The 22,711-nt window shown below is 40.5% G+C and overlaps 1 protein-coding gene across 2 annotated transcripts in view; it reads right to left on the bottom strand.

Moving 5' to 3' along the window:
- The window catches only part of FAF1 (Fas associated factor 1), a 309,253-nt gene extending 288,416 nt beyond the window's left edge, over positions 1-20,837 (bottom strand). For both annotated transcript variants that reach the window (XM_073357756.2, XM_073357758.2), the window contains exon 1: positions 20,456-20,837. In XM_073357756.2, coding sequence (XP_073213857.1) covers positions 20,456-20,500 — 45 coding nt within the window. In that variant the 5' untranslated portion in view covers positions 20,501-20,837. The remainder of the gene's footprint in view (positions 1-20,455) is intronic.
- Between the last annotated feature and the right edge of the window lie 1,874 nt (positions 20,838-22,711).

The raw sequence follows: 22,711 nt of genomic DNA, 5'->3' as shown, positions 1-22,711 counted from the left end.
CCAGACAGATTTTGAATGGGGCCTAATCTGGTAGGCATGCTCAGAGCCGTAGCACAGAGCACACCTACTGGATTGAGCCCCGCAGGCAAGACAGGCACTCCTCCACCTATCTTCCCCAGTTTGTGGATCATGGTGGGGCTTAGGCAGGAGATACAAGTCCAGAAGCCTACAGTGAAGCAGCAGTGTGCTTGCCCAGGGACAGAAACCCAGGTGCCTAGGGAACTTTTACAGCGGAAATGTAGGTGCTGAGTGACTGTCGGCATCTACAGGGTTCAGTGGCAGCTGAGGTTTTGTGGATCACAGTGGCATCTAAAACTGGCACTTAGGTGCCTGAAGTTAACCACATAAATAAAAGTGGCCTAACTGGAAATCAGTGAAGTATGGATTTAATTGCCCAATTTTAAGTATAAAGTTTGAAAATTGTGGTCTAAGAACGTTTAGCGAGTAGAATAGCTAAACAGAAAGCCTGTCCTTCACAAACAGAATTTCAATAGAAATCCAACTAAGACCTTAGAGTGGAACTGCTATTCTTATAGTTGTAAACCAAAAACCTAATTTGTAATTCCACAGATTTAAAATTAAGTCTTGTATTGCAGAATTTTAACAAGCCTACAACACACTGAGTCCTCTTCAGTAATAAGTTCTGCAGTGTCAGAGTAGTCACTTCTCCAACTGGTCTAGGAAACACACAATACAGGCTTCACTAAAGAAAACAGAAAAGGAAAAAGGAAAGAGATGAAACCTGGAATAGACTCCATGAAAATAAAATGAAACATTTTGAGCACGCAAGAAGATGAGACTTTAAAATAAAAAATACAAAAAATAAAAAAGATACTTTGCTATTTTTTCAAACTAAAGTTAGACACTAATTTATCAATATCCAGGTGACTTAAGATGTAGGTTCAGAAAAAAGTATTAGGTGGCTGTACATTGTTTCCACTGAAGAATATGATGGTATGATTTAAAATTTTCCAGTGGGTACTCAGTTACATTGTATATGAGAGAAGCAAATAAATGACAGGCCATTGCTGAATCACAAGTTGTGTAGCAAGAACAATCACAGGATCATCATAAGATTGGTACAATTTCTTACAAACCCCGCAGGTGAGCAGTATGCTGGATCTACCTGGAACTCTTTGTTCAATTTACCATAGAAAACATCTCTTCAAGTCAGGGTCATGGCATGGGCATGGGAGTGTACAGAAAATAAAAGCACACACTCCAGCTGGCTGTCCTCTTATCAGAACACTAGAATACCAAAGCATACCAAATTTCCATTTGTAATTTAACCATTTGAAGAACCATACATGAAAAAGAGGGGAGGGGGTTATTTTGTTTTTTAATTTGTGTCACCAACTACATTCAAAGACCCCTATTGCCTAACAGTTATTTAAGACTTGAATTCTTTGATAGCTCAACACATTAGTATAAAAAATGAAGGAGGAATTCACCATTTAAGACATTCTCTGAACTCCAACATTTTATTATATATAAAAATAATATATACGTAGGGGGCTGTTTGGTTGAGTTTGTTCAGGTTTGTTTTTTAAAAAAAAAAAAGATTGTATTTTTATCAGATTTACAGAGCTTGCCGAACTTTTTTTCTAACCGATGTTTAGCAGGTGGATTTCAGCAGCATGTACAGAAATTGCTTGTTCTTAACTGCTATGAATTATGTGTTTAATACAGAAGCTTTTTTCTTTCTTGTCTAAGGTAAACATTAGAAAAAAAAATCTTCATGACACACCAGCTTTGAAAGTCAAATTGAAGAGTCATCTATCAGAATCACCCAAATAAAGGTATCTGTGAATACAACAAAAGAGGCAGTTTGAAGACTGAGTCATCTGGTAAAGTAGACACAGATTTGCAAAGTGTTGTTTAAAAAAATATATATATATCAGCATACTTACCGGTATCATAAACACCAACATTCAGGAGAACTGGGAGAGCTCCTGGAATTTATGCCAGGATAAAATTTTGCTTAGTGCTGCTCTTCTGCAACCGCTTACAAAGCTCTCATCACCACAACATCTGAGCATCTCACAATTATTGATGACTTTTACTCTCACAACAAACCTGCTGATTGGGGCAGTATTTGCCCCATTTTACAGCTGGAAAACCGAGGCACGAGGCAGTTTATGGTACTTGCCCAAGGTCACACAGGAAGTTTGTGGCTCTGCCATGAATTGAAACCACGTCTCCCAAGTCCCAGTACAGTGCTGTATCCTTTAGACAATCTGTCCCCTGCATTCAATTGAGTATAATTACTGCTATGCCTGCTCAATCTGGATTTTTTTTAAGACCTTCAGTACATAGTGATCAAAGTCAGAATCTAGAATGCTGTTCTACATTTGAAACCTTACATCCAAGGGTTGCAAAATGCTTTACAAGAAGAGGATAGGTATTATTTCAATTTACAGATTAGGAAACCAAAGCACAGAAAAGTGAAGGGTCTTTTCCAATGTACTTGAAGTGACAGTGGTAGAACTGGAAACACCATCTAGGTCTCCTGACCCATATTCTTTTCCTTTAACAGGTGTACTACATAGTCCATCATGAAAAGAGAAAGAGATGGATAAGACAGTAGAGAAACTGCAGTTGTTCTGATATCAGATACTCAAGCACATTGGATGGTTCCAGTAGTAGCAAAGATGATAAACAAAAGAGTAGAACTCTACAAACAATACCATGAAAGGAATAAAAATAATTTTTCCAGACAAGTCCAATATCTTTTTCCACTCTTAAAATATATCTTATCCAAGATGACATTTCAGCCACTGTGGTATTTTTGGTATAATTTAAGGTAACAATTATCTCATTCCACTAGTATCTCATGAGGATGTTAAACATCATCTACTAAAGTTAGACATTTTTAAATCAACAGGTGCAGATAATTTGCACCCAAGCATTAAGAGCTGGCTGAGGAGCTCGCTGGACCACTAATGTTATTTTTCAATAAGTCTTGGAACTCTGGGGAAGTTCCAGAAGACTGGAAGAAAGCTAATGTTTTGCCAACATTTAAAAGGGTAAACAGGATGATCTGGGTAATTATAGACTTGTCAGCCTGACACTGATCCTGGGCAAGATAATGGAGTGACTGACACAGGATTATATTAATAAAGAATTAAAAGGAAGGTAATATAATTAGTATCAATCAATATGGGCTTATAGAAACTTGATGTTTTAAATGAGATTAAAAGTTTGATTCATACAGGTAATAATGCTGATGTTATATACTAATACTTCTGTAAGCCATTTGACTTGGTACCACATGACATTTTGATTTAAAAACTTAGAACGATATAATATTAAATCACTGATAAAGTTTGCTGATAAATCACTGATAAAGGGCCACATTGGGAATAGAAATTGTACGGCAGGCCATCAATGATCACAAAATTGGGGCTGGGGTGCAGGAAGGGGTGAGGCCTCTGGTTGGGGGTACAGGATCTGGGGTGGGGCTGGGGATGAGAAGTTAGCAGTGTAGGAGGGTGCTCTGGGCTGGGACCGAGGGGTTTGGAGAGCGGGAGGGGGAATCAGGGCTGGGCCAGGGGTGCAGGGCATGGGGAGAGGCTCAGGGGTGCAAGCTCCAAGCGGCGCTTACCTCAAGCAGCTACTGGAAGCAGTGGCATGTCCCTTCTCCAGCTCCTACCTGGAGGCGCAGCCAGGTGGCTCTGCACGCTGCCCCATCAGCAGGCACCGCCCCCGTAGCTCCCATTGAAGTGCTTATGAGCCGCAGGGCCATGCCGCAGCTTCCAGGAGCTGTGTGGAGTGGCCCCCAACCCTGCGCCCCGGCTGGAGCGGGGCCCAGCAGTGTGGTGCGACTTCAACCCTGCATCCCGGTCAGAGCAGGGCCAAGCCCCTGACCCTACACCCCAGCCAGAGCGCTGGAGTGGGGCAAGCCCCAGACCCTGCTCCCCAGCCATAGTTTGCCCACCCCTGGACTAGATGATCACAACAGTCAATTCTGGACTTGGAATCTATTAAAATAGTTTTAATAATCTGACCATTTTTAAAATTGTTTTTAAATAAATAAATAACTTATTTTCTGAGATCCTGCTCTGTGAAACATTTATTGCAGGTCTGAAGTCTAAAAACCATATAAAAATAGTCTGAAGTGCTAATACACTCATTTTTACAGTTTCAATGTGCTTTGTTTTAAAAAAAAAAAAAGGGGGGGGGGGGAGAGCAGAGTTTAAGATTATTTCCATCCTACTTACCAAAATTGCTTTTAAACAATACTGGCCCCAAAACTGGAGGCTATATTTAAGCCAAGCCTGAACATCTTGCGTAAGTAAAACTATAAGACTGGGGCACATGTTTGTCAAGGTCAGAGTGACATGCAGCTCATTCCCCCTTTTTAGGTTTACGGTTCATTCTCCAGAATGATTTGTAGGCAGCATAAGTGATCACAGACTAACAATTTTGGTTAGAGTTCTGTTGAATTTTTCCCTGTACTTATTACATTCAGACACAGTTCAAGTGCTAAGATTCAGAGATGTTGATCACATTTCTCCCACTTAAATTCTCCCCACTGAACCCCTAAGTTTAAAAATGTCAGGAATGATTACTTCCAGCTACCAAACTTCAATTCTCCTTCCCCTTTTGTGTGTTGGGTCTCACTCTGCCCATCAAACTCTCTTAAAAGATGAGTCCAATCCTGCAGCTGCTATACATACAAAACGTCCAGAGTCTTCAGTGGGAGCTACATGTACAAAAGGTCCGCGGACCAGGTGTGCTTGTGAGATGGACGATATATGGCTCAATCTTTCTCCCTTCTTTTATTTGGAATGTTAATTAAAAACCCAAACGAAGAAGAATTTTCAAAATCTCATTAGCAAAGAAGATCTGTGATCCTCTCTTTGTAGCCCAAGCTATAATTTTCCTGCTTCAAGACTTCTTGCCTGGACACCTTGATATATTATAACGTCTTTAAGGTGTACTCTTACCTACCTTCGATTATCTGAGTATTTGAATAATTAAGATAAGAAAAAATATTTTAACTTTACACAACAGAAGGACCAAAGTAGGAGATACACAACAGACAGAACATAAAAGTAGGAGATGACTGGATATAACCACTTTTCACATCGTTATCTTTCATAATTATTTCTCTTAATATTTGAAGGTTTCTTGATTTAAAGTACAGTTGATACATCACAGAAGACTATGAAAAAATAGCCAAATTATTCAGGGGGGTTTCCTTCTAGAACAGTGTTGTATTGGCATTTCTCTCTCCATCCGCCCCCTTTTTTTGTAGTGTTGGCTATTTAAATTATAAACTCTTTGGATTAAAGACCTACCTATCTTCGTAAGAGCTTTACAGAAAATATTTAACAACCTTTTGGGTTCTCCTTAAACAAACATTCTACATTTCTCTTCCCTTATTCTTCATTAGATTTACTTGGGTTTGGTCCTGCTTTGAGCAAGGGATTGGACTAGATGACCTCCTGAGGTCTCTTCCAACCCTGATCTTCTATGATTACTAAACAGTTGCATAAAAAGAGAATATGTTTTTAAGAGATTTTCTAATTCTTGTGATTTATTCTCCCTGTAAAATTATGCTGCTGTATATGATTAAATTCCCACAACCACTAATTGTTATCACTAACAGTCTTAAGATTCCCAGTTGAGAATAAGAAACAGAGGAAGATTAAATAAAAACTGAAGCTGAATTGATGCTTTCCATACAAAAGTACCCTTTGCAGTAGAGAATAAGTATTTTTAAAGAAAGCAGAATTATTGTGAATTAAAGTGTCAGTTATTCAGTTACAGTACTGCAAAAACAAAAGTTATAGCAATGCCCTTTAAGGAGAATTCTGTCAATCAATTTTCAAGTTTCGCAAACATGAATAGGCTATAACTGGTAAAAAAATTCCCAGAAGCATGGTTGTGATCTGCTGAGGTGGCAATAGACTAGAACATCCTGACTTAAGAAGCAACTGCTGCTCTCCCTGTGCTTCAGATTCTAATTTGGTGGACTGTAATGTTTGATACTAATTTAAAAACTATCTAATAAAAAACAAGCAAGGAGTTAACTTCAAAACAAGACTGTAGCTTTACTGTACATCTCCCACAAACTTCAGATTTGCCTAAACATTTTCTGAAGGCGTTCTTGCACCCATAGGAGAAAGAGCTGCTCAACCAGCCAGGCACACAATAACGACTCATCAATGGTCTACTCTGATGGACTGAAGATATGTGACCAGTGTAAAAGGCCTTTGATTTCTGCAGAGCATGGTTTGGTTTGAACTGCACATTGTCTATTCAAATCAATTCATTCTGACGTTAAGGATAACTTATGGCTCTCTAGTTTAGTCAGTTGATGTGCCATTTCCTTTCATACAGGCTATGTGGGACAAGTAACTACCTGAGGAGCCTTCGCAGCCTTTGCAGCCTTTTCATGCTGGTACTTTGTGGCAGTCATAAGTTGAGATTCACATAATGGTTCCACCCATTAAAAAAAAAAAAAAGGGGGGGGGAGGGGTTTCATGTCCTGCCACCACCAGAGAGAAGCTGGGGCTTCCACAGAAAGATGAATTCATGGATTAGAGGAACTTATTCCTGTTATACAATAAAGGCAAGAAACAGAGCTATGGGATGTAAGCTGAACCGTAAGTACCACTCAAATATTGAGGACGACACCAGGCTCACAAGATGCAGAACTTGTGTTGAATCAAAGAGGACCAAGAAAGCTTTCAATAGTAGATCTAAAAATCAGATGTACTAAGCCCTTTCAGAGTGTTGAACAGGGCTCAAAACAAAGTAACAAGTTCTTTTCTTTATTTAAGCAGGAATTCATGCAGGGTAAGGCACCAATTACTTGAAACACAGAGTCCTGGGTTATCTACATGGTTGGCCTGGTCTCCAAGCAGGTGCAGTCCTACTTAAATCCTGCACTCTGAGAGATACTGTCACCACCTTAGTGGCATTCCAATGCAGCATCACTAGTTATGAAGATAACAAAACAAGGCTCTCTCTCAGGAGATTATTATGAAATTCCAACCAACTCCTTGACCAGCTCTTCTTTTACACTAGAGAAGCTTTAGAGGCAAGGAAGATATCAAGAATTATGTTAGCATCATCAAGTAACCACATTTTATATAAGTAATGGCTAGCAAAATGAATACAGGACACTAAATGGCACAGCTTTAGGGATAACTAGACATCTGACAGGTGGTCTGCAGTCCTGAGATATTTATCGTAGGTGTTAAGATCACATTGCTATTCGCATATTCTTGGGAGTGCCCATGAGTACAGCATCCTTACAAATCTCTGCGATAAAGTCCCTCCTGTGATGTAATTTGTCAAAGGCCCTTTGAAAGTCTAAATAAATTATGACAGGTTTCAGAGGAACAGCCGTGTTAGTCTGTATTCGCAAAAAGAAAAGGAGTACTTGTGGCACCTTAGAGACTAACCAATTTATTTGAGCATGAGCTCATGCTCAAATAAATTGGTTAGTCTCTAAGGTGCCACAAGTACTCCTAAATAAATTATGTAGTTAGGATGTGAGAAAAAGTATAGTCATGGATCAGAAACTGGCTAAGAAACAAGTTCTGTGCTAGGACTGGTGTATAATCTTCTTAATTAATCATCAGAAAAGGGATTAGTGAGGAGGCAAAATCTGCAAGTGACAGAACTGTTCAGGTTAGTTGAGACTAGAGAAGACAGAAGCACTTCGGAGGAACCTATCAAAACCCCGAATATTGTGGACAACGCATACACCTTATTGGGTTATTTACTGATATGTTATTAGAGCAGACTCTCTAAAAGCTAAAAATCTTTCCCATAAAAGCAAATGTGACCCTTTGCAACCTTCATTTACCTTGGAATTCACTCTTGGTGTATTTTGCTCACCCTTCAATAAGTTCTCTCAAGCTTCATACATACAGAGAGAAGGAAATACAACCTTCCATTTACCAAATATTCTGTAGTTTCAAAAGTACATTTATAAAACATTTGTCTGGCCCCAAACTTGTTTTTTAACAGAATGAACAACAGTGTAATTAATCCGACAAGAAATACAACTCATCTAAATGTTAACATAGGTCATCTAGACAATTATATATTGGAAAAGAGAGAGATGAACCAGGCAACTGGTCATTTAACACACCTACATGTAATCACCATTGGCTCTGAGAAAGTATTTCAGATTTAGACTTTTTCCACCAGAGCATAAGAATGGCCATACTGGATCAGACCAATGGTCCATCCAGCCCAGTATATCGTCTTCCTACAGTGGTCAGTGCCAGATCTAATGTTAATGCAAAATAGGACATATGTGAAGTGACAAAGCCATCACTCTCTGATGTGAGCACACAGGTTAAAATATAATCTGTCTGATTAAGGGCTTGATCCTAGTCCCATTGAAGTAAGTATCAAAATCCCCCATTGACTTCAGTAGCAGGTCTCATGTTCCTCAATACTTTTAAGCCCACTTTGAGCCAAAGGTATTTGACTGTGCATATTCTGGTGAGATTCTGCTGCTAGTTATGATTAAACACTTTGGTTTGAACAATTATACAAGTGTTTTTCTTTACTTTCCTGTACATTTTCCCCTAAAAAGAAAGGGACAAGATTTCTGTTTCAAAGGGTGGTTTACTGAACATGCAAACCACTTTTCCAGCATGCATATGAACTGCTTAAAAATGCAAAGACTGACATTGACCACCTATTGTACACTAACAACAATATTGTCTGTAGCAAATTAATCCCGTATCAAGTCCCCTCTTCCTGTTCCACTCGTGCCAATATATTGGTTAAGTGCTAGTAAATATGAGACCAACCATTTTCAGACACCACTGCAGGGAGTTTGATTGAGATGCTGTTAAGCGTTTAACACTTGTGGGAGGAAAAATTAAAGTTCATTCTTATGTAAATTAAAACCTGTTCTGGGAAGAATTGGTCTCTCCTCAACCAGTCCCCCAAGGGACTAGTACATATTATGGAATTTGAATTTTAGAAACACAAAAAAGTCAAATGAGTAAATTTTACATATTCACAAGCATATTTCCTATTCCTTTAAGATAAAACCTGGTGGCCTAGTGGCAATGCCCCAATGTATTCCTCAGCCAGCAAGGACTTCGAACGCTATGGAAATTAATCTCAGTCCTATGGGAAAGGAGTGCTTATACTTGTCGACAGCTCTCTCTTTTAAGAGTATAACCTTTCCAGTCTTCCTAGAAGTAACAAGGGATATTAAAAGTCGAGAAAGTCTCAGGACTCCAACAGCGATGAAGTAGGCTACCCACCCTTCCCCAGCCAAAAAAAGAAATAAGCAGATTTGGTAAGTGCAGTTTCTTCACATGACTGATGGTTTCCAAAGTACTTTTCATACAAACAAATAAAAAACACTTACGTTGCATTTTCCATTACCCAAACAACCCCCCCACACCCCTTTTTCGCTCAGTGAAAATGTATACCTAGCTCCTGAGTCATGGATATAATCATGATATTTCTTTGTTGAAGGAATCAAAGCTAATTTCACTAATATAACAAGTGTTAATTTACATGGCATTTGAGAAAAAGCCTACTGCTACCACTCCTAAATCAGTATGATAGGTCTGTTTCAGTGACCTACTGCCCCAAATACCTACATGAGTGTACTGGCAGACCTGATGACATGATTACTGTGGTATGAAGAATCTCTTCAAGCAAGTTTAGTAAGGAAGCCACCATAAACGTCTTTCTGAAGTTGAATTAGTGCTCCAGGGTGAATTACTATGGTTTCTCATACTACGGCGCCAATGCACACAAATCATGTAGTATTCTCATTCATCTCTATAAATGTCAGATAGTATTTCTAATTAAATATCTACCATTGCATGGGAAAGAATAACCAGTCTCACCATGAATAGTCAAAATTGTTGTTACAGTAACAGATTAACAAAAAGAAAAGGAGTACTTGTGGCACCTTAGAAACTAAAAAATTTATTTGAGCATAAGCTTTCGTGAGCTACAGCTCACTTCATCGGGTGCTCACAAAAGCTTATGCTCACATAAATTGGTTAGTCTCTAAGGTGCCACAAGTCCTCCTTTTCTTTTTGCGAATACAGACTAACACGGCTACTACCCTGAAACCAGTAACAGATTAGCATTCCAACTGTTCAGGTTTCTAAAAAGGACACCATTCTTACTCTCAATCTTCTCCAATTTGTTAGTCTTCTGGTTCTGTCTTTTAATTCATATCCTGACTAAAGACCAGAGAGGTTACAAGTAAATCAAACTAAATTTTTTCTGAAGTACATGAGCTTTAGGACTTCAGCTGAACATGAAAGTATCTAAACAAATTAAGTGTTGGTTCTTCAGAAAAGCATGAAAAACAAAAAGATAATACAAGCAAGGTTTTGGGAGCAGACAGTGACAATCACAATAACCAAGCCAAAGAACATTAAGCATACAATATGCTTTTGTAGTCGCTCTTCATATTTCATTTCTAGTGCTAATTATATCAACAAAAACATTTGTGTTGCAAACCAAAGTGTTCAGTTACCAGTCCCAATGCTGTTCCTGCTCCCTAGCAGCACCAGAGCTGTAAAATGTTGGGTTGAAGCAGTAAGCAGGGAAAGAAAAGCTATTATATACATTAGACTCAGAAGTATAAATTTCAGTACTTTAAGGTTGTCTACAGTTCTTTCTTTTCAGAAGTTCTAAGCTTGTGCTGTAGCTTCTAACCTTAAAAATAATCTTTATACAAAACAGGAACTAATTAGAATTTAATTAATTAGAAATCAATTTTTTTTCCATCCATAGACAAAATGTAATCTGTACTATCATCCCTGAAATCCTTACAAAAACACTTTAAATAGCTTGTCTGTGTGGGGTTAAATTGATTTTAAAAAAGGAAAAGTCTGGCTTCTGATAGCACACCCTTTAAATACTATGCTCTGCATTTTATTTGCTCCAGGTGTTTTTTTAAAAATGTATAAGGATTTTTCCAACTCTGCTGTTCATTTTTAAATGATCTTTTCAACAAGGGAGAATCTGATTTTATGGGGCAAACAGTAAAACTATGCATGAAGTGCTCTCAAATGCACAAAAACTGAAAAATGGAAGGAGGGAGTTACCTAATATTACTATAACTGAAAGAAATATAGTAGTCACTTGTAGCAACACTAGATTCAAAGTTTTCAGACAAGCGTGACTTACAAGTTGTCCCTTTTACCAAAACTGGAGTTTTGTGGGCAATTGTTAGAATGCTAAACTCTAAACCCTGACAACTGCAAAATTTTGGAGGGAAAAATCATTTGAAGAGACATTTGTGTGTATGTGTGTGTGTGTGTGTGTGTGTGTACACACACACACACACACACACACACCCCAACTAGAGCGAAGGTTTAGATAGCAAACTCTTGCCCCAACTGACTGAAAAAATAATGGATAGTAAGTCACAAGAGAAACACACCACACTACATTCATGCACTATTGTGGCTAGAAAGTTTTCATGCACATAAAAATTAGGAAAGAAAGAATCAGCAGTTATGATTCTACAGTAACTAATTCAACCATACTGTATATACTGTCTGTATATACTGAGGCAGCATAGTTATCACAGATAGCTATAGAACATATTGTAAAATGAAGGTAATGAATAATGATCCTCCTTTGAGGTAAGGATGAGAAGCTCTGCGTATTATTATATTAATTATTATTATTAGGGAGGGCTATCTTACAGTTGCTGTAGGAATCAAAAATATGAGTAGTCTGGCTTGTGTATAGATGGTTGAGATTTCAGGGAATGATTATTACAGAGAACACATATTTTATTGTATAGGTCCTGCTGAGGAAGATTGGTCTCATCATGCATCTTGAAGTCTCTCCTCTCATACTCTGGCTCCCCTTCCAAGAGTAGGGTGACAGGAAATTCAAAGAACTCCCTCTTGTGGGAATACACAAAAACATGGAAAAGAAAGGCAAAAATGGGAGCTGGACAAGAGAAACGTCTGCACAATGACAAGAAAAAGGTCTTCGTGGATTTGTCATCTCCAAGACATCTTCATGCATGGTAAGCAGCTTTTTGACTCTTTGCTAGATGTAGAGAGAAAATTCCTGGGACCTTTCTGTTTTTCAATATCCTCACTGGAGAAAATGTACTTAGGTACTTCTATTGCTCTCAATGCCTAGTACCTGAGCACGTCACAAATGTTAATGAATTTATATTCACAATATCCCCTGGAAGTAAAGAAACATTACTCCCACTTCACAGTTTAACTGAGGTGCAGAAAGATTAGGTGACTTGCCAAACATTACACAGAAAGTCTGCAGCAGAGACAGGAATTGAATCCAGATATCCTTAGTCCTTGTAATGTATTAAACATAAGACCATCCTTCCTCTCATGAAGGAAAACTAAGGACGCCAATTCTACTAGGTCTTCAGTGTCCTTGGTGGAAAGTTTCTTCTGCAGGGCTGTAGCTGATGGGGGCTGGAAAGTACTTAACATAAGCAGCACGGTAGGAGTAGGAGGGAGTATGTCTGGAGTACACTACACTCCAGATATACACTTTTGATATAGGAGGCTGTTTCAGCTAAATTTACGTTACAACAGCCCTGAGGTAGCCCAAATTTATACCAAAGGCTGGTGCCAAAATACAGAAGGTGCATAAAATGGCTTAAAGCCATCTCTTCCCACCTTTCCTCTGCCCCAGATTCCTGCATTGATGATAGCGTGACTGTAACAGAATCTGGCCCAATGCGTCAATACATGGAGAGCTAATTAAAAATAAACAAAAAAATTCAAAAGCCAGCATCTAGTCTTCTTTTAAACTGAAAACACTGTTTTGAAAACAAATTTACTTTCTCAGTTATAACTTCAGTGTGATACAGTGTGTGTGGACTTACTAGTAAAACAAGAAAAGGTTCTCTGATTTTATTTTTAATAATCCCAGAAGGAAACTAATAATGTGGGTTGTAGTTAAATTACATAAACATACTATTTGTCCTTACATAATTATACCAAGACCCAAAAGAAACGGTTTAGTTATCTAAGTATCATGTTTATCTAGATGATATTTTAAGTACCTAGCATCCTTGGAACTGCAGGTTCCAATTCCAGCAGGATTCACTCAACCTTTTGTTTTATATATCAGCCTCCAGCTAATAGGAACCCAACAAATTTGAAGACACCCATCCCTTCCAACTGCTGGTAGGGAGGAGAAGCATTCTCTCTGCATGCTTCCCATTCATGCCCTGCAATGTCCTGGGTGCTATGAGGATAGGTTTTGGATTTCTGATGCTCAACCGCCATCCAAGAGCCTTTCATCTGCTGACATAGGAGAGAGTGTATTTCTGCTATTCCAACTTTATTTAAGCTTTTTCAAGCAGCAGCAAAGTGAAATTTACCTAACACTTTCACTGATGTCTGCAGTTCTGAATAGCTGCGGTGAAACTGATAAAATTATGAAGCTTGAGAAAAGTTTATGAACAGCAACAGAAGCACTGGATTTGTCTTGTCTGTAGATTTTGGATGTAAGCACTGCGTCAGTTACACGTGATTCACCTTTGGATATTTATCTTTGCAACTATAAGGACTAGAATTGTATTTTATTTTTTTTAGTAATAGATGAGAGCTTAGATTCTGCAGAAGTTGAGAGTACTTTCCCAAAATAATTTCTTACTCATGATGGGCAAAAGGATCTTTTAAGATTTGCTCAATTACACTGGGCCTAGTTCTACCAGTTGTTACACCACATCTTTTCATAGAGAGCAAAAAGTACACAGAGACTTCAAGTATATTGGTTCTATATATGAACCTCAAGCTGTGTGGAACACAGGTAACACCAGCTGCTCCCTACAATCAAACCACATATGGAAGAAAACTTCCATATCAATTTGTCACTACTAGACAGTTTGCACAGTGAACACAGAATAATTTTTTTTAAAATGTAGAAAACTATCAAGTGTAATAGTTTTCAGGGGTTTAATCAAACACAATCTGAAATCCTCCTATGCTATATGTAAATAGCAGTGTTCTCGCAACATCTTACTTCAGTCAAGAAGAGAGACAACAAGAAACCTCAGGTCCATCAATGCCCTCCTCCCACATCACCACATGGTAGTAGATCACATAGCATAGAACCACCTAGTACTAACTTGCAAGTCCAACAATTCTCCAGGGAACATTTAAAAACAATTAAAAAAAAGATAACAGTTAAGTCCTGGGTCAGGTCTACATTACCAGTGCTTTATTGGTGTAGCTATACTAGTATACCATATGAACAGAACACTAATAGCCACCCCCCACCTCCCTCCAAGCAAAATAAATTACACAAGTGAGATCACAGTTTTGCCAATATAAGTATGCCTACATCAGGGGCTTTTGCTGGGACAGCTATGTTGGTCAAGGATCACATCTCTTCACACCCTTGACGGACAGAGCCATGCCGGCAAAAGTTTGTAGTATAGACCTAGCTTTGGTTACACTGAAGTCAGTGGGAATTTTTCAACTTAAATTAAACTAAAATTGGCCAGTGAGCCTTTGGAGCAATTCTTTCTAGACCCCAAATTTCAGAGATCATCAACAGGAAAAGGTATGCATTTGTGCCACTCACCTACTTGCAAACAGAGTCAGTATCTGAGCTCCACAAGAGGTTCAGAATGTTTGCTTCTTAGATCACACTAATGCTATGCAACATCCTACCCATGGAAACCTAGAAGAACGATCTCTGGGGCCAAAATGGCAGGCCTATTTTTTTTGCTGAATAAAGCTGTTACACAGAAATACAGTAACTCCTCACTTAAAGTCATCCCGGTTAATGTTGTTTCATTGCTGATCAATTAGGGAACATGCTCATTTAAAGTTGTGCAATGCTCCCTTATAACATCGTTTGGCAGCCACCTGCTTTGTCCACTGCTTGCAGGAAGAGCAGCCCATTGCAGCTAGCTGGTAGGGGCTTAGAACCAGGATGGACCGGCAGCCCTCCCCATCAGCTCCCCGTTCCCCGTACAGCAGCCGCCCATCAGGCTACCAATTGCCAGCACTTCAGCTGTCCCTCCCCTGACTGCCATGTGCTGCTCCTACCCTCTGCCTTGAAGCTGCTCTCCAGATCCTCCTGCTTGCTGTCCTGGGGGAACTAATGTCAGGGTGTCCCCCTCCCCCCTGCTCCTACACCCTGCTTACCCAATCCTCCATAGAGCAGGGGGGACACATGACAGGGCTCAGGACAGAGGGAGCTTCCTGGCAGCAGCTGCAGTCTCAGCTTGCTGATTAACTTTAAAAGGCAGTGTACTTAAGAGTGGGGTCAGCGTACTCAAAGGAGAAATGCGCACACACAGGGTGTGTGTCTCTGTCTGCCATGATGTCTCCCCTCCCTCCATTCTTGCTGCCTTGTAGAGTGTGGGGTAACGTTAACAACGAGTTAACCCTTAAGGGGTCAACCAATTGCTAGTTCATCATTTAGCAGTAAGGCATCACCTGGGAAATATCCCACCCTCTGACCTCACCACTTCAACCAAGCTTCACAACCATCATCGCTGTGTATCAGTATTAAATTGTTTGTTTTCCCTGGAACCTAACCCCTCCTACTTACATTAATTCTTATGGGGAAACTGGATTCACTTAACATCGTTTCGCTTAAAATCACATTTTTTCAGGAACATAACTACAACGTTAAGCGAGGAGTTACTGTATTGAATACCGAGAGAACCATATTCCCACCAGCACCTGTGCTTTTAAATTCAGGACATTCCTTTTTAATTTGATTGTAAGTTCTTAATTAAACTATAAACTCTTCAGAAGAGGGACCAGCTTTTACTCTGTGTTTATATGGGGCATCCTGATTCTGATTGAAGCCTCTAAGTTATATTATTTGTGTTGTTGTAGCTCTTTAGGTAACCCAGCCATAGATCAAAGTCCTGTTGTGTTAGGCAATTTAAAATAATATTTTCCATTTCCCACATGAACTGGAGATATGCCCTGTATTAGCTCCTTTAGCAATGCACATCCAATTCCCTCTTTAATGAATTTATGATACCTACTTCAAGTGCTAACTTTTTGCCGTTTGCCCCATGTTCCAGTCACATACTGAATGAAGAAAGTCTGAATTGCATTTATGACAGTAATGAAAGCTGGTACATACTTAAATTTACTACCATACATAATCCCACTGAAGTCAGTGGTACTACTCACAGCACACAAAGTTAAGCATATACTTAGTCTTTGCAGGAACAGGGCCTAAAAGTAGCAGGTTAGGCAGGATGCTTATGCAACCTGTTTGAATGAAAAGGATACCTTAATGCAACTTGTGGTGTACAAATAACCTCATTTATATCTTCTTAGAGAATTACAAGTTCAGATACTTTCTCTTCATAACATGTGCCTTCTAAAACTATTTGGGTAGTCCTATTCTTAGCTACTGGTATCAATTCTTAATCTAACCACATGTAAATCTCACAATCAGGTAACCAAAAGAATACAAAAAACTCAAGATGTTTTCTTTCTAGTGCTGTAGAATACAAAAGTAGTTAGAACAACCATAGTCAAATGGAAAATTAAATGGTAAATATCAGGTGCTCTTCCCATTGAAGTCAACAACACAACTCCCATTGACTTCAGTGGAGCAGGATCATGCCCTAAGTGTCTAACGAAAACACCCAATGATAAAAATTTCTGAATCCAATGGAGAATTTTTGTGGTGATGGGAGCGCTTGCCATGTTAAAAATAATTATGATAGTGGCCTTTGCTTGGTAATTTTTTAAAGAGGTTTGAAAAACAAAAGTCCCCTCCCAATTTTATCCTTTCCCATTTAGCAAACACTAATTCAACAAAATTGAAAATAATTGTTTTGTTTAATAGTTTCCAGTGTATATAATGTATTATAACAAAATATCTTGCACCACTATTCTCAAGGATGAGAACAATATGTGTTAGTTAAAAAACAGAAAATATAGCATAGACAGCATACAAGATTATTTTGGTGAATCCCCCCCCCACCAAAATGGCTTCTGTTTTGTTTTTTATTAAGTTGTTGGTGAATGACTGGCAAATTTAAATCAACACTAGATATTTAGAACAAAGCTGTCTCACCAATTCATAGCATTTTAGAGATACAGGTCAAATTGGGCATAAAAATTATTGACAATGTCCCTTTAACTAATGTAAACAGTATCATGCCATGGGAAGCAGGAAAAATTAAAAGAGGGCCAGAAACACAATACGTGGCTACTGAAATATAAAAGACAAGTGAGAGGCTGGCGAAGAAAGGGTGATTTAAAAAAAAAAAAAAAAAAAGGCATTATGAGATATAGTCTTACCTGGAGATCTGGATTCTGGCCTCAGCTCTACCATTCATTCATTAGGTTTCATTTGAAGTACCGCTTAATTGCTCAGTACCTCAGTTTCCCCATTTCTAAAACTGAGGTAATACTTTCTTGCCTTTATCTGTACATTTATAAGGGTACCCGTCACTGCAGTTATTCAGCACACCTTTATTAAGAGCTTTAAGATCCTCCAAAAAAGAGGTGCTATATAAGTGCAAAGTAGTATTATTAAAATCAATCTGCAAAGTGTATATGAATTAAGCGTTCTGTTTAAGGACTCTGGTAAGATGCACAAACCAAGGCCCCAATCCTGCAGTTGGATTCATGCACATGATCCTCGCAGTAGCATGGAGTTCCAGCAACATCAGTTAGGTCCTGCCAGTTTCTGCCTACATGGATATGATTGCAGGCCTGGAGCTCAAACTCATTTTCTGTTGTATGTGGGGTTACCAGAACCCTTTGAAGGAATTATAGCTTAATGACATATAATTGGGGTATCAGAGTAACAGCCGTGTTAGTCTGTATTCGCAAAAAGAAAAGGAGTACTTGTGGCACCTTAGAGACTAACCAATTTATTTGAGCATAAGCTTTTGTGAGCTACAGCTCACTTCATCGGATGCATACTGTGGAAAGTACAGAAGACATTATATACACAGAGACCATGAAACAATACCTCTTCCCACCCCACTCTCCTGCTGGTAATAGCTTATCTAGAGTGATCACTCTCCTTACAATGTGTATGATAATCAAGGTGGGCCATTTCCAGCATAAATCCAAGTTTAACCAGAATGTCAGCGGGGGGGGGTAGGAAAAAACAAGGGGAAATAGGCTACCTTGCATAATGACTTAGCCACTCCCAGTCTCTATTCAAGCCTCAGTTAACTGTATCCAATTTGCAAATGAATTCCAATTCAGCAGTTTCTCGCTGGACTCTGCATTTGAAGTTTTTTTTGTTTTAAGATAGCGACCTTCATGTCTGTAATTGCGTGACCAGAGAGATTGAAGTGTTCTCCGACTGGTTTATGAATGTTATAATTCTTGACATCTGATTTGTGTCCATTTATTCTTTTACGTAGAGACTGTCCAGTTTGACCAATGTACATGGCAGAGGGGCATTGCTGGCACATGATGGCATATATCACATTGGTGGATGTGCAGGTGAACAAGCCTCTGATAGTGTGGCTGATGTTATTAGGCCCTGTGATGGTGTCCCCTGAATAGATATGTGGGCACAGTTGGCAACAGGCTTTGTTGCAAGTATAGGTTCCTGGGTTAGTGGTTCTGTTGTGTGGTATGTGGTTGTTGGTGAGTATTTGCTTCAGATTGGGGGCCCCCAGACGTTCTGGTTAAACTTGGATTTATGCTGGAAATGGCCCACCTTGATTATCATACACATTGTAAGGAGAGTGATCACTTTAGATAAGCTATTACCAGCAGGAGAGTGGGGTGGGAGGAGGTATTGTTTCATGGTCTCTGTGTATATAATGACTTCTGCAGTTTCCACAGTATGCATCTGATGAAGTGAGCTGCAGCTCACGAAAGCTTATGCTCAAATAAATTGGTTAGTCTCTAAGGTGCCACAAGTACTCGTATAATTGGGGTATGTTATTCCTTACACAGTACTATTCACTCCAAATATCAAAAAAATGTAGGTTGCCTGTAGAGCTATTAAAATTTCAAAGTAGACAAACAAGTATCAATGTCACATACTCAAAGTCCTACAAAAGGAAAATATCCACCCATCATTCCTGTCAAAAACATGACCCAACCTGTCACAGCAATAAACAATCATAGATTGCTTACTCGTATAGTTATTACCACCATAGCAACTAGGAGTCCTACCCCAGGACCAGGGTCTCATTGTGCTAGGCACTGTACAAACAGAGAACAAAAAGATAGATTGTAAACTCTTTGGGGCAGAGACTCAGTATAAAATAAGAGACAGACAGAGGAGTACAAGGGAACAGTGAGACAGAATTGGTCAGCATGACACCAGCAGCCTATTCGTTATCAAGTTTTTTTGTAGGCACCTCAGCAGAGGAGAATATTTTTTGAAGAGACATTAAATTGTATTTGTTATGATCGAATAATTCTTATTAAGGAATATCTTTATGAATGTGTGTTTACATACATGTATACACACGCTCAAAAAGAAGAGGTAAAAAAAAAGCTTTTTTAAAATAAATAATAGATATAATCACCAAATGAAGCTATGTTCCTAGTGAATTGCTCAATCTTTTGAAATTTAGAGGTAAATAGGCCTAGGCCCCAATCCTGGGAGCTAATTTAAGGTCTTCCCATGCACCAAACAATAGACATGTCTTAAGATTAAAAACAAAAAACACCACATACATGAAACAAATACATGCAAGACAATGAAAGACACTTTTCCAAGTTGTTTCACACATACACACACCCTCAGAACTAATTTCAGTTTATTGTATCCTTTAAAAGAAGGGAGAGAAGTAAATGCCTGTTTAACTTGTTCATGAGGAAACATTATAGAAAAATAAAGCTACCAAGCTACTACACTGAACTGATTAACTAAATACCCACAAACCTGTTAAATATCACTTTCAATTGGAAACACTAGCTTTGGGATTGAAATTAAGGTATTCTGGGGATTTTTTTTTTAAACTTCCTTGCATGGTGAAAGACTTCCCAGTGAATGTTTCTCTCTTTACAAATATATATATTTCGTCATTCTTATTTAAAAAAAAACAAACTTCCTACTCAATCAAGCTATCACAGGTGGAGGCAGCCATTGTCCCAGTGCGCTTGATGTTTACTTTATGATGGAGATGAGCACCCATCTCCAGCACAGCAAGTGGCCTATTGACAGCTAAGAGGTTACACACAGTGACCATGGGGAGAAGAAATGAGTTTTGTATCTTCTAGGATTTTGCCTGGAGTGGGCGAGCGAGGCTATGGCTTGTCTGAAGGTTTGGGAAGGGGGGCAGGGATGAAGGTGCCTTTAGAAACGGTCTGCGCGTGTTCAAAGGCGGCTCAGGCTCACGCCGCGAGTTCGGAGAGCAGGGCAGGCTGACCAGGGTAAAACAAACGAGCGAACAGCTGAGGGGGGCGGGGGGCCCCACGCCCGCAGAGCCGAACCCCGGCACGAAGAGGGGGCGGCACAGAAATAAGGAGAAAGAGGGGCGAGGGGGACTGAGAGGCTGGGGGGGGCGGGGGTTGAAACGTACCTGAAAATCTGCCAGGATCATTTCTCGGTCCATGTTGGACGCCATTGCAGCCGGCCGGGTCCCCGGCTCTTGTCTGCACTGTGCACCTGGAGCCTGCTGCTGCTGCTGGGGACCGGGGCGGGGAGGCTAAGAGCTCATGGGAGCTCCGAGCCGAGACAATCCCCCTGCTGCTCCCCCGCTCCTGGGGCCGCTCCTCAGGCTCGCTCCGGCGTCGGAGAACGGGAGGGGTCCCCGGCGTGCGCCTGCGGGAAGAGGGGAGCTCGGCGCGGAAGGGGCAGGGGGGCAGCCGGCCCCTCCGAGCGGCGCCCTCCGCTGCCGTGCCACAGAGAGGAGGAGGCAGCGCTGCTTCCTCCCTGGCTCGCAAAGCGTCTGTCGCACATTTTGCCTGTCATTGAGGTCGCAAAGAGGCGCTTTGCGGCTGCCACGTGACCCTTCTGTCAAGCGCCGGCGAGGAGAAAAGCCGGGGGCGGGGGGGAGGGAGCGGGCTTGTGTCTTTCCGGCAGCGCGCGGAGGCTGCGCCAAGCCCTGGCGCCGCTGCCGGGCCGGGGGAAGCGGGGCCCCCGGGCGCGGGCGTTGCGGGAGCGGCGCCGGGCGCGGCGCTCCGCGGGCCGGAGAACGCTGCGACGGTGGCCCGGCTCCGCGCCGCGCCGCGCCGCTGGGAGGGGGTTGATTGCCAGGGGCTCTCGTTGCAAAACGCACACCGCAAAATCGTGCCGCGCCACGGGGCGTTTAGAACCGGCCTCGAAACCAGCCACGATCACAAAGGAGGGAGTCGCTCCCTGCAACCCAGGGAATAAAGCCTGGCAGGTCTAGGGGGCACTTGGCTCACGTTTAGGCCTTCCCTGAGGTCATGGTCGGCCTCGTTGCACAAGGAAGCGTCGCCCTACAGTCCTGAGTCTCAGCATGCAGGGTTGGGGTAGCCCTGTGGGTGCCAGGCTTATAGCGAGAGAAGGGGGATGAGGTAATAGCTTTCCTTGGACTCGCTTCTGTAGGTGAGAGAGACAAGCTTCGGAGCCCCACTGAGCTTGTCTTCAGCTCTGGGAAAGGTACTGATAGGGTGACCGCTAAATACAAGATGATACAGATAGTTCAGCGTCTGTTCAGTCTTGTACTGAGCTGTGACGCTCCGAGGACCTTTCCCAGACCTGAAGACTCCGAAGCTTGTCTCTCTCAGCTGGTCCAATAAAAGCTATTACCTCACCGTCTTCTCTCTCAGTGTCATTTGAGGGTTAAAAGCCCCCTTTGAAGTAGCTCCCCCGGTTATGAATGACTGCTTTATTTTTCAATGATAATTAATATCTTGATTTATTTTAACTTCATTAATTCTGCTTGGCATTTTGACACAGCTCTATATTAATGACGAATGTTATTTCAGGTTTGAAACAATTGTTCATCGGTAGGGTGATTAGGGTATTTCTTTATACCGTATTTTCTGGCAATCACCAGTTTGACCTGGATTACCTGTTCCCATCTAGCATGACAAAGACCTAGGTGTTTTTATGTTGTAAACTACTGTGTGTGCCTGAATTAAGGTGTAACTCAGTGGAGCTATGAATCACAGGATGAAACGTCAAATCATTATTGTCCCATTGAGGCCTAAGCCAGATACCATTTCTCCCTCCAAATACACTCCTACATAGAAATGCCTCTCTCAAAGAGAACACCCATAGAAGTGTTTTAGCTATATCTGTTGTGGTTATGATTAATGCAGCACTGAGACAGTTGTGCCTTTCTGTACCACAGTATCTGGTTGCTTTGTATATAAACAGATTGTCACTGATAAACAAAACAGGTGCTTTCATTGTGACATATATAAATACAGTGATTCAGCTCCAAGCCAGATTAATTGTTCCTTAAACATAATTTCATTTTCCTTTGACAGTACATGATTTTTTTATACACTGGGCAAACAGTGACTTCCTTTTAATGAGAAAAAAAGAAAAGGGATGGCTAGGTGTGCAAGATTAATTTCTCAGTCCTTGTAACTCCTCTCATATGGGAAACAACCAATTTGACATAGGTTTCATAGGTTTATGACCCAACAGATGTTAATATGCATAATAGCCCGCCCTTTACTCTTAGGTTTCCCACAACAGCACTTTAGGTCTCAGCTCCATCACATATAATCACTAAACTTGTTTCATAATATTTATGCAAGTCCTAGTTTTCAACGTTCTTTGTTGTTTGTCAATATATGTCCCCTAATGTTTTCCATCTCTCCTCTGGCTATATACACAGTTTGACTCTTTAACTGGC

Source organism: Lepidochelys kempii, chromosome 8, assembly GCF_965140285.1.
Source record: "Lepidochelys kempii isolate rLepKem1 chromosome 8, rLepKem1.hap1, whole genome shotgun sequence".
NCBI lineage: Eukaryota > Metazoa > Chordata > Testudines > Cheloniidae > Lepidochelys > Lepidochelys kempii.
Note: the sequence above shows the minus strand (reverse complement) of the source record. Positions and strands in the feature narration are given on the sequence as shown.